Raw genomic sequence first — 12436 nt, forward strand, 5'->3', positions numbered from 1 at the left:
AAAGCACTGAAATCCTTCATGGTGACATCTGCTCCTCGTGACTAGCAGTAACCTTCATGAGACTAGCAGAAACCTTCTGCAAAAAATATGTGCTTGATTGCATGTACTCCCCCTTCACCAAAATCACATATATACTAACCTTCCCCCCTACCTCTTTGGAGCAGTTTCTCAGAGCTATCTGAAATGCTGTCTCCCAGGCTATAGTGCTCATTTTGCCCCAAATAAAACTTAACTCACAACTCTCATGTTGTGCTTTTTTTTTTTTTTAAATCAGCATATGGAAAGTTCAATAAAATTAAAATTACACTCTCTTTTCCTTTTTTGAAATGCAAAGTTATTTTCATTTATTTATTTTTACTGACATGATTGTATTATGAGGTTCAATAAAGGAAAATGTTCACTGCCTAAATTTTTTCTGGCCATTATTATTATTTATTTCATTTCGTGATTATTGCTAAAAATAACTTTGTCATATAGAGGAAGAAATGTTAAAAAATAGTCTACTCCAGCAGTCAAATACTGGGTTTGATCCAAAAGTAAGTGGTGTCTACTTCCAGGGTAGTCCAGTTAAATTCTTCCCCTCAAGTATCAGGGTTCCCACCTCACCTTCCTCTCTTTTTCTTCTCACTATTCTTTCTCTTGTCTTCATCCTCACTGCCTCACCTAGCTCCGAAGTGCTATTTTAATATGATTGATCCACTGAGAGTGAAAGTGAGTCTGAGCTGAATTCATCAGAATGGGTTGCACAGGAAACTAACTGAATGAAAGGCTGTGCATCACAAACAGGGGACCAGGAAAGGTTAAAAAAAAAAGGATGCTTTATCAGGTGGTCACCTTTTGGTAGCAGAGTGCTGGGTACAATTTCCTGTTGTGAGGACTCTGAGGACTCTGATTGGGGCTGATCAGGATGTCTACACAAACTCTTTATAGGAGCAGCCATGTAATGTGGAAACTGTTGGAGTGGAGGTGGCTGTTAATGAGGTGAGAGAGGAAAAGAGAACTTAATCAAAATGCACCATAATGAAGGGAAGTGCTTTTTCAAAAACACAGTGATACAAATTCGTCTTTGTTAATGCTTTCTTGACCTGGGAGTTGGCAAGAGTTATCCAAACAGAACCAAAATTACTCAGAAAAAGTGCTTTTGGATCAAGGATACTCATGGAAAATTCAAGAAAGAAATTTAAAAAGCAACAAATAAGTGAATAAAATAATAAATATTATAATATTATAATAATATGATAACTCTAATAAAATAAAATATGCAACATCATTACAATTTAAGAAATATGAATAAACAGAGAATCAGCTTGGCAAAGATTTAAAAAGTCACCAAGTGTTAGCATGGTAAAGACAGAGAAATAAGTAATATGTTGTTTGTGGAGTAAACATTAGTACACACTTCTTGGCAAACTTAGCAATATTTATCCTTAAAAATCTATATTCATTTGAACCCAGCATTTCCATCTATAGTAATTTGGTCAGAGGAAATAACTATGACTTTTGGTAAAGATTTAACCCTATGTAAGTTAATTATAGTTAATTATTTTATAACTTAGAAAGTCTGGAAATACCTCAACTATCCAAAAATAGTGGCCCGATTAGATATATTATAGTAGACTTTGACTGGAAATTTATCCAGCGATTAAAAATTATGTACTATCAAATACTTAAGGACATGGAAATATACCCTTAACTAAAAAACAAGTTACTAAACAATATTACATTATCCTTTATGCTTAGAAAAGTAACTGGAAAATGTATATTGAAATAGAAAGAAAAATCTTCATTCCCTTATTTCATTCTCCCTTTTTGCTCTTCCCTAATCCATCCCAATCCTGAGGAATCGCTAATATTTTGTCAAATTCTGGCATACTGTTTGGGCCACAGTTACAGACTGGCAGCCACTGTTCATTAAAAGGGCATGTGTGTAGCTCCCTCTCTCTTGTTTCCTACTGCCCCCATGTGGTAGGATTGGTAAACTGAATCAAGGTCAGCTTGGACTAATCAACTTGCTGCTTCACCTGGTCTCTCTTCTTTAGACTCATCTTTGCTTAGGCCTCCGGTACCTTATGGAGAGTTAGAGAATAGAAGATCCCAAGAAATGTAATTGGGCTTGGGAAGGAGTAGAAACTGTTAAGTTTATAGGGAACTGTTGCCGAAGCTACGTGTCAGGTACTGAAGGTCAAGGTCTAGGCTGGCTGCCTAAACCACAAAGGAGGGGAGGGGATTAATAGAGATGCAATCATTAATTAAATTAATAAATTAATAGAGATGCAACCATTAATTAAATTAATAAATTAATAGAGATGCAACCAAAAATTTTAAAAAAAACTAATATACTGGGAAATATTATATATGTTGGGGTAAATTAGATTTAAAGTTTTCTAATGTCTTTATATTATTTTAGAAGAGGCTTAAGGTATAAACTTTGTATTTTGTTGTAGAAATTAATGCTACTCTATAGTATTTATCGTTCTACTCTCCTTTGGGGAACTTTGGGGGCCTGGACCTCCTTGCCTATTGGAAGTTAGCCTTGGCCACAAAAGTAGCTTTGATCAATGAAATATGAATGAAGGTATCACTTCCAAGAGGAAGTATTTAAGAATTAGTTTGAGTATCCATTCTCTTTTTCCTTTGCCACTGTGACAAATGACTAGTACTATTCCTGTTGAACCTCCAACAGGCTATAACCTAGAGTGAGGATGAAATCTTGCTTCTTTCTGAAAATTTTCTTACACAACGTTGTCTGTATAATAGTATAAATTATTTTATCCCAACAGAAACAAGCACTGGTATTGGAAGCAGTAGGGAAATGCATATTGAAGGTGAGAAAGATGTAACGTCAAAACATTTGGTAAAATGTCATCCTCCATAAGTTGTGAGACATATCATATAACATAAAGTTAAAGGTAGCTCTAGGGGAGGAAGTTGGAAAACAAAACTTTACCAGTGAGTGTTGGTAATAGTTAGCCACATTTGACCGTTTCCTGAGTTCAGGAAAGCATTTGTATGTTCCCAAACAGGAATAAAATGTCCATCAGCAAAGGAATGGATAAAGATGTGGTACATATATACAATGGAATATTACTCAGACACAAAAAGGAATGAAATTGTGCCATTTGCAGAGACACAGAAGGACCTACAGATTGTCATACGGAGTGAAGTAGGTCAGAAAGAGAAAAACAAATATTGTATAATATCGCTTATATGTGGAATCTAGAAAAATGGTACAAGTGAACTTATCTGCAAAGTAGAAATAAAGACACAGATGTAGAGAACAAATGTATGGATACCAAGGGGGGAAGGGGAGGTGGGATGAATTGGGAGATTGGGATTGACATATATACCCTACTATGTATAAAACAGATAACTAATAGAACCTACTATTTAGCACAGGGAACTCTATTCAGTGCTCTGTGGTGACCTAAATGGGAAGGAAATCCAAGAAAGGCAGGATATATGTATACGTATAGCTGATTCACTTTGCTGAACAGCAGAAACTAACACAACACTGTAAAGCAACTATACCCCAATAAAAATTAATAATAAAATAAAGGGAGTAGAGAGAATATAAGTTCATGGACTTCCAGAGATAAAAAAGAAAACTACCTCACCACCCTAAAATGTAAAGGTTCAATGTAAGAAAATCTTTGAGCAACAAAGGCTAATTAAAACTTAGCTTTGAGAAAGCAGTCAAATTAAAGGTATGTCCATTATAACTTTGTGAAAAACATTAGATGGACTAACTTCAGGGCAAAAGGCCAATTAAGGGTGTACTATCCAACCAACCACTTCATTTACATAAAATAACTCAGAGTAAAGAGCTAAAGTATGTATCTTTCCTAGTGACAACTAACAGACTCAAGTTACCTGATATATATATATATATATATTTTTGTGTGTGTGTGTGTGTGTGTGTGTGTGTGTGGTACGCAGGCCTCTCACTGTTGTGGCCTCTCCCCTTGCGGAGCACAGGCTCTGGATGCGCAGGCTCAGCAGCCATGGCTCACGGGCCCAGCCGCTCCGTGGCATGTAGGATCTTCCCGGACCAGGGCACGAACCCATGTCCCCTGCATCAGCAGGCGGACTCTCAACCACTGCACCACCAGGGAAGCCCCAAGTTACCTGATATTAAAGAGAGTGAGGATATAGGGATATATGTGTGTGGGAAAAGAGAAATATAACACTCTAAGACAGCCCACCTTAAAAAGATCTGTGGATATGAATACTGGCACACATAACTGACTGGAATCAAACAGGTAGGAAGCCTATTAAGTTTTGGGAAGTTTTATTGTCAGAGGAAGTGGGAGAAAAAAAGGGCTGAGAAAACTGCATGGTCCACAAGGAAGTTCTGTTGCCCTCTATTTCAGATGTGCCCCAGAAGGATAATGGAAAAGGAAGAGCTTTCCAGAGGTAGAGTCACGGCCACAAAGAACAATGGGAAAAAAAGTCCCTCCATTCTCTCAGGAGTAAATTTAATCAAGGAACATGTCCCACCCCAAAGACAGAGGGCTTTAGTAATATTTGCCTACTAGAATTTCAAAATTGCTATGGACCAGTGATTGCTATATAACATGGAATTTTTCTTTTCCAAGAAGAAGTACTTTTCTGGTTATGCTGTGCCTGTCTCATCATTGTATATTGGGAACATGTAATGAACACAATTCGTCTTTTTGGCTCGAAGGGCTTATATCAAGAGTAACCACATCAAGATCTGTTTGTAGTGATTGCTGTGCATCCACCCTACCCCATAACATAGAGGAAACCTGACTCTGAGGTAAACTTTCTAACTCTGAGACAACTTTTTGAGTTGTCTCCTTTCAGGTGGAAGTAAGTGTAATCTACATGGAAAAAAGAGTGACCCAAATATTTGGTGAGCAGAGGGCAGCCTGTAGTAGACATTATATCTCCTCACCAATATTTCAAATTTTTCTCTCCTTCCCCTCTCACAGGAGGATTGTACTTCCCTGTTCCCATGAATTTGGGTATGGTAATGTGACTGTTGTCCAATGGAATATGAGAAGTGATCCAAGGCAGGTGCATTTAAGCACCACTGCAAACTATCCATTCTCTTGCCTTGTTACTACAACTGATGTTCCCAAATGCTGGATTCTCTGTCAGCCTACATTGCAGAGGAAGCATGAAAATATTTATTGTTCTAAGCCACTGAGAATTTGGAATTGTTAATTCCTACTACCTAATATAGTCTATCTTAATGGATATTGATGTATAAGTTAAAATATATAGAGACATACGTAAAAGAATATAATTCCAAACTGTTAAGGGAGAAAAGGAATGAAAAAAATTTTTAATCAATCAAGAAGAAAGCACAATAGGAAAGAAAAAAGGAATGGAGAGAGAGCAACAGTGGGTAAAAATAATATGGTAGAAATAAATTTAAATGTATTAATCAGATCTTGTAAGATTATCCTGCATTAATAAGTCATCCCCAAATCTCAGTGACTTACAGAATCTAAGGTTTATTTCTCACTCACATTATATGCCAGTCTTCAGAAGGCTTTAGCTATTCAATCTGGGACTCAGACTGAAGGAGAAGATTCACTCTGAAACACCACATGTATTATGGCAGAGAAAAACTCAGAACAACATGGTGGCTCTAAAACCTTCTACTCAGAAGTGGCACATTTACTTCTACTCACTTTTAACTGGTATAAATAAATAAGTAAATAAGTAAATAAATAAAATCACATGGAGGAGATTGGTTCAAGATGGCGGAGTAGAAGGACATGTGCTCACTCCCCTCTGCGAGAGCACTGGAATCACAACTAATTGCTGAAACATCATCAACAGGAAGATACTGGAACTCACCAAAAAAGATACCCCACATCCAAAGACAAAGGAGAAGCCACAGTGAGATGGTAGGAGGGGTGCAATCACAATAAAATCAAATCCCATAACTGCTGGGTGGATGACTCACAAACTGGAGAACACTTATACCACAGAAGTCCACCCAATGGAGTGAAGGTTCTGAGCCCCACAGCAGGCTTCCAAGCCTGGGGGTCTGGCAACGGGAGGGGGAATTCCCAAATAATCAGACTTTGAAGGCAAGGGGGATTTGACTACAGGACTTTGAAAGAACTGGGGGAAAGAGACACTCCACTCTTGGAGGGCACACAAAAAGTAGTGTGCATATCAGGACTGAAGAGAAAGGAGCAGTGACCCCACAGGAGACTGAACCAGACCTACCTCTTGAACCAGACCTACCTCCTAGAGTTGGAGGGTCTCCTGCAGAGGCAGAGGGTGGCTGTGGCTCATTGCATGGACAAGGACACTGGCAGCAGAAGTTCTGGGAAGTACTCCTTGGCATGAGCCCTGCTGAAGTCCAACATGAGCCCCATCAAAGAGCCTGTAGGCTCCAGTGCTGGATTGCCTCAGGGCAAACAACCAACAGGCAGGGAACTCAGCCCCACCTATCAGCAGACAAGCAGATTAAAGTTTTACTGAGCACTGCCCACCAGAGCAACACCCAGCTCTACCCACCACCAGTCCCTCCCATCAGGAAGCTAGCACAAGCCTCTTAGATAGCCTCATCCACCAGAGGGCAGACAGCAGAAGCAAGAATTACAATCCTGCAGCCTGTGGAGCAAAAGACACATTCAGAGAAAGATAGACAAAATGAGAAGGCAGAGGACTATGTACCAGATGAAGGAACAAGATAAAACCCCAGAAAAACAACTAAATGAAGTGGAGATAGGCAATCTTCCAGAAAAAGAATTCAGAAGAATAGTGAAAATGATCCAGGACCTCGGGAAAAGAATGGAGGCAAAGATCGAGAAGATGCAAGAAATGTTTAACAAACACCTAGAAGAATTAAAGAACAAATACCTAGAAGAAATAAAGAAAAAACTAACATAGATGAACATACAATAACTGAAATGAAAAATACACTGGAAGGAATCAACAGCAGAGTAACTGAGGCAGAAAGAACGGATAAGTGACCTGGAAGACAGAATGGTGAAATTCACTGCCATGGAACAGAATAAAGAAAAAAGAATGAAAAGAAATGAAGACAGCCTATGAGACCTCTGGGACAAAAGTAAATGCAACAACATTCGCATTATAGGGGTCCCAGAAGAACAAGAGAGAAAGGAACTCAGAGAATATTTGAAGAGATTATAGTTGAAAACTTCCCTAACATGGGAAAGGAAATAGCCACCCAAGTCCAGGAAGTGCAGAGTCCCAGGTAGGATAAACCCAAGGAGAAACATGCCGAGACACACAGTAATCAAATTGACAAAAATTAAAGACAAAGAAAAATTATTAAAAGCACCAAGGGAAAAATGACAACATACAAGGGAACTCCCATAAGGTTAACAGCTGATTTCTCAGCAGAAACTCTAAAAGCCAGAAGGGAGTGGCATGATATATTTAAAGTGAGGAAAGGGAAGAACCTACAACCAAGATTACCCTACCCAGCAAGGATCTCATTCAGATTCTACGGAGAAATCAAAAGCTTTACGGACAAGCAAAAGCTAAAAGAATTCAGCATCACCAAACCAGCTCTACAACAAATGCTAAAGGAACTTCTCTATGTGGGAAACACAAGAGAAGAAAAGGACCTACAAAAACAACATAAAACAATTAAGAAAATGGTAATAGGAACATACATATCTATAATTACCTTAAATGTGAATGGATTAAATGCTCCAACCAAAAGACACAGGCTTGCTGAATGGATACAAAAACAAGACCTATCTATATGCTGTCAACAAGAGACCCACTTCAGATCTGGGGACACATACAGACTGAAAGTGAGGGGATGGAAAAAGATTTTCCATGCAAATGGAAATCAAAAGAAAGCTGGAGTAGCAATACTCATATCAGATAAAACAGACTTTAAAATAAAGACTGTTACAAGAGACAAGGAAGGACACTACATAATGATCAAGGGATCAATCCAAGAAGAAGATATAACAATTGTAAATATATATGCATCCAACATAGGAGCACATAAGGCAAATGCTAACAGCTATAAAAGAAGAAATTGACAGTAACACAGTAATAGTGGGGGACTTTAACACCTCACTTACAGCAACGGACAGATCATGCAGACAGAAAATTAATAAGGAAACACAAGCTTTAAATAACACAATAGACCAGAGAGATTTACTTGGTATTTATAGGATATTCCATACAAAAACAGCAGATTACACTTTCTTCTCAAGTGCACATGGAAAATTCTCCAGGATAGATCACATCTTGGGTCACAAATCAACCCTGGGTAAATTTAGGAAAATTGAAATCATATCAAACATCTTTTTCAACCACAGTGCTATGAGATTAGAAATAAATTACACGGGAAAAAAACTTAAAAAACACAAACACATGGAGGCTGAACAATACGTTACTAAATAACCAAGAGATCAATGAAGAAATCAAAGAGGAAATCAATAGATAGCTAGTGGGAAGCAGCTGCATAGCACAGGGAGATCAGCCCAGTGCTTTGTGACCACCCAGAGGGGTGGGATAGGGAAGGTGGGAGGGAGACACAAGAGGGAGGGGATATGGGGATATACATATACACATAGATTATTCACTTTGTTATACAGCAGAAACTAACACAACAATGTAAAGCAATTATACTCCATTAAAAAAACAAACAACCCAATCAAAAAATGGGAAGAAGACCTAAATAGACATTTCTCCAAAGAAGACATACAGATGGCCAAGAAGCACATGAAAAGCTGCTCAACATCACTAATTATTAGAGAAATGCAAATCAAAACTACAATGAGGTATCACTTCACACCAGTTAGAAAGGGCATCATCAGAAAATCTACAAACAACAAATGCTGGAGAGGGTGTGGAGAAAAGGGAACCCTCTTGCACTGTTGGTGGCAATGTAAATTGATACAGCCACTATGGAGAACAGTATGGAGGTTCCTTAAAAAACTAAAAATAGAATTACCATATGACCCAGCAATTCGACTACTAGGCATATACCTAGAGAAAACCATAATTCAGAAAGACATATGCACCCCAATGTTCATTGCAGCACTATTTACCATAGTCAGGTCATGGAAGCAACCTAAATGCCCATCCACAGAAGAAAGGATAAAGAAGATGTGGTACATATATACAATGGAGGGCTTCCCTGGTGGCACAGTGATTGAGAGTCTGCCTACCGATGCAGGGGACACGGGTTTGTGTCCTGGTCTGGGAAGATCCCACATGCCACGGAGCAGTTAGGCCCATGAGCCATGGCCGCTGAGCCTGCGCATCCGGAGCCTGAGCTCCACAACAGGAGAGGCCACAACAGTGAGAGGCCCGCGTACAGCAAAAAATAAAATAAAATAAAATAAAAAGAAAAGAAAAAAAATAAAAGGGTCATACACCATGATCAAGTGGGATTTATCCCAGGGATGCAAGAATTCTTCAATATATGCAAATCAATCAATGTGATACACCATATTAACAAACTGAAGGATAAAAACCATATGATCATCTCAATAGATGCAGAAAAAGCTTTTGACAAAATTCACCACCCATTTATGATAAAAACTCTCCAGAAAGTAGGCACAGAGGGAACCTAACTCAACATAATAAAGGCCATATATGACAAACCCACAGCAAACATCATTCTCAATGGTGAAAAACTGAAAGCATTTCCTCTAAGATCAGGAACAAGAAAAGGATGTCCACTCTTGCCACTATTATTCCACATAGTTTTGGAAGTCCTAGCCATGGCAATCATAGAAGAAAAAGAAATTAAAAGAATACAAATTGGAAAAGAAGAAGTAAAACTGTCATTGTTTGAGGTGACATGGCACTATACATAGATAATCCTAAAGATGCCCCCAGAAAACTAGTAGAGTTAATGAATGAATGTGGTAAAGTTGCAGGACACAAAATTAATGCACAGAAATCTCTTGCATTCCTATACACTAACAATGAAAGATCAGAAAGAGAAATTAAGGAAACAATCCCATTCACCATTGCAACAAAAAGAATAAAATACCTAGGAATAAACCTACATAAGGAGGTAAAAGACCTGTACTCAGAAAACTATAAGACACTGATGAAAGAAATCAAAGATGACACAAAGAGATGGAGAGATATACCATGTTCTTGGATTGGAAGAATCAATATTGTGAAAATGACTATACTACCCAAAGCAATCTACAGATTCAGTGCAATCCCTGTCAAATTACCAACTGCATTTTTTACAGAAGTAGAACAAAACATCTTAAAATTTGTATGGAGACACAAAAGACCCCAAATAGCCAAAGTAGTCTTGAGGGAAAAAAACGGAGCTGGAGAAATCAGACTCCCTGTCTTCAGACTATATTACAAAGCTACAGTAATCAAGACAATATGGTGCTGGCACAAAAACAGAAATATAGATCGATAGAACAGGATAGAAAGCCCAGATATAAACCCACACACCTATGGTCAACTAATCTATGACAAAGGAGGCAAAGATATACAATGGAGAAAAGACAGTCTCTTCAATAAGTGGTGCTGGGAAAACTGGACAGCTACATGTAAAAGAATGAAATTAGAACACTCCCTAACACTATGCACAAAAATAAACTCAAAATGGATTAAAGACTGTAAAGCCAGACACTATAAAACTCTTAGAGGGAAACATAGAAAGAACACCCTGACATAAATCACAGCAAGATCTTTTTTGACCACCTCCTAGAGTAATTGAAATTAAAACAAACAAATGGGACCTAATGAGACTTAAAAGCTTTTGCACAGCCAACGAAACTATAAACAAGATGAAAAGACAACCCTCAGAATGGGAGAAAATATCTGCAAACGAATCAATGGACAAAGGATTAATCTCCAAAATATATAAACAGCTCATGCAGCTCAATATTAAAAAAACAAACAACCCAATCCAAAAATGGGCAGAAGACCTAAATAGACATTTCTCCAAAGAAGACATACAGATGGCCAAGAGGCACATGAAAAGCTGCTCAACATCACTAATTATTACAAAAATGAAATCAAAACTACAATGAGGAGACAGGGCCTGAACCATGTTGGAAAAGACTCAAAAAAGTGTGAAGATTGCATCTGGAGCAGTTGTGTGTGTAGAGAGTGAAATCAGGGGTGATGTAACTATAGGACCCAGGACAGTGATCCACCCTAAAGCACAAGTCATTGCAGAAGCCAGGCCCATAGTGATTGGCGAAGGTAACGTAATAGAAGAACAGGTGCTCATCATAAATGCTCACCCTGATGCTGCAGATTCAGAGCCCAAACCTATGATCATTGGCACCAATAATGTGTTTGAAGTTGGCTGTTATTCCCAAGCCATGAAAATAGGAGATAATAATATTATTGAATCAAATGCGTATGTAGGCAGAAACGTAATATTGACAAGTGGTTCCATCATCGGGGCCTGTTGCAACCTGAACACATTTGAAGTCATTCCTGAGAACACAGTGATTTATGGCGCAGGCTGTCTTCATCGGGTGCAGACTGAGTGGTCACAGCCCCAGACACTACAGCTGGATTTCCTGTTGAAAATCTTGCCAAACTACCATCACCTAAAGAAGACTATGAAAGGAAGCTCAACTCCAATTAAGAACTAAGAACAATATATGTCATCAAGATAACATTTGTCTTTGACCACTGTCTTTTGAAAAAGCCACAGTGTTTATGCACTCTTAGCAGTGCGCAGAATAATATGTGTTGACTTTATCTTGTAAAATTCAGTTAGAGAGGAAAATAACGGGTTTTCATTGTAATTGTCCTCTATAATTTATATAAAATGCATTATTTTCTGATGTCCTTGCCCCATTTCTGATAATTTACAGATTTTTCTTCTGTGTTGTTTTGTTACGTAAAATGTTGGCCATGAAATTTAGTTATATAAAAGACTACCCATGATAAGAAAGAACATATTATATATTTATATTCTAGCATTTACTAAACTAAATAAAAATGTTGATGACAGGACTTTCAGTGAATATACTTTAATCAATTTTTCTCCTTGCATCAACTTTCCCAAAATAGCCCCTTTAATTTTTATTGTGTACTAGCTATATATTAAAGCTAGTGTGGATTTGTAGCTGTTTAAAATTTCAGGTGAAATTTCAGCAGCTATTGAATTAATTTAGACTTCATTTTGTTTCCAAGAAAACGACTTTTTTTTCTTTTCAGTAAAACAAAAGTAATTAGGGAAAGATGTATTCAGTAGAATACAAAATCAAAAAGAATGGTGTCTGATGAAAATGACAAGTAAAATGATGATTGAGTGGTATTCTTAGGTTTCTGAGGACAATGAAACTAGAAGAGATTTTGATAAATTTATAAATGTATGAAATTATTTTGGCATATTACTAATCACTAATTATTGACCTTGTCATAATTCTATTTACCTAATTACATAATAGGCAAAATATTGAGTATTTTATTGTAATTACAAGTTTTTTTTAATAATTCAAGTGCATACATTTAA

The 12436-nt window shown here is 37.6% G+C and overlaps 1 protein-coding gene across 1 annotated transcript; it reads left to right on the forward strand.

The window, feature by feature from the left end:
* Nucleotides 1-11009: 11009 nt before the first annotated feature.
* On the forward strand, nucleotides 11010-11567 carry LOC307049877 (dynactin subunit 6-like; the record flags this gene model as incomplete). The annotated part of the gene is made up of 1 exon (XM_079699555.1): nucleotides 11010-11567. The coding sequence occupies one exon, from the start codon at nucleotides 11010-11012 to the stop codon at nucleotides 11565-11567; it is 558 nt and encodes a 185-aa protein (XP_079555681.1).
* Between the last annotated feature and the right edge of the window lie 869 nt (nucleotides 11568-12436).

The sequence above is a fragment of the Hyperoodon ampullatus genome (assembly GCF_949752795.1).
Source record: "Hyperoodon ampullatus genome assembly, chromosome: 3".
Classification (NCBI taxonomy): Eukaryota; Metazoa; Chordata; class Mammalia; order Artiodactyla; family Ziphiidae; genus Hyperoodon; species Hyperoodon ampullatus.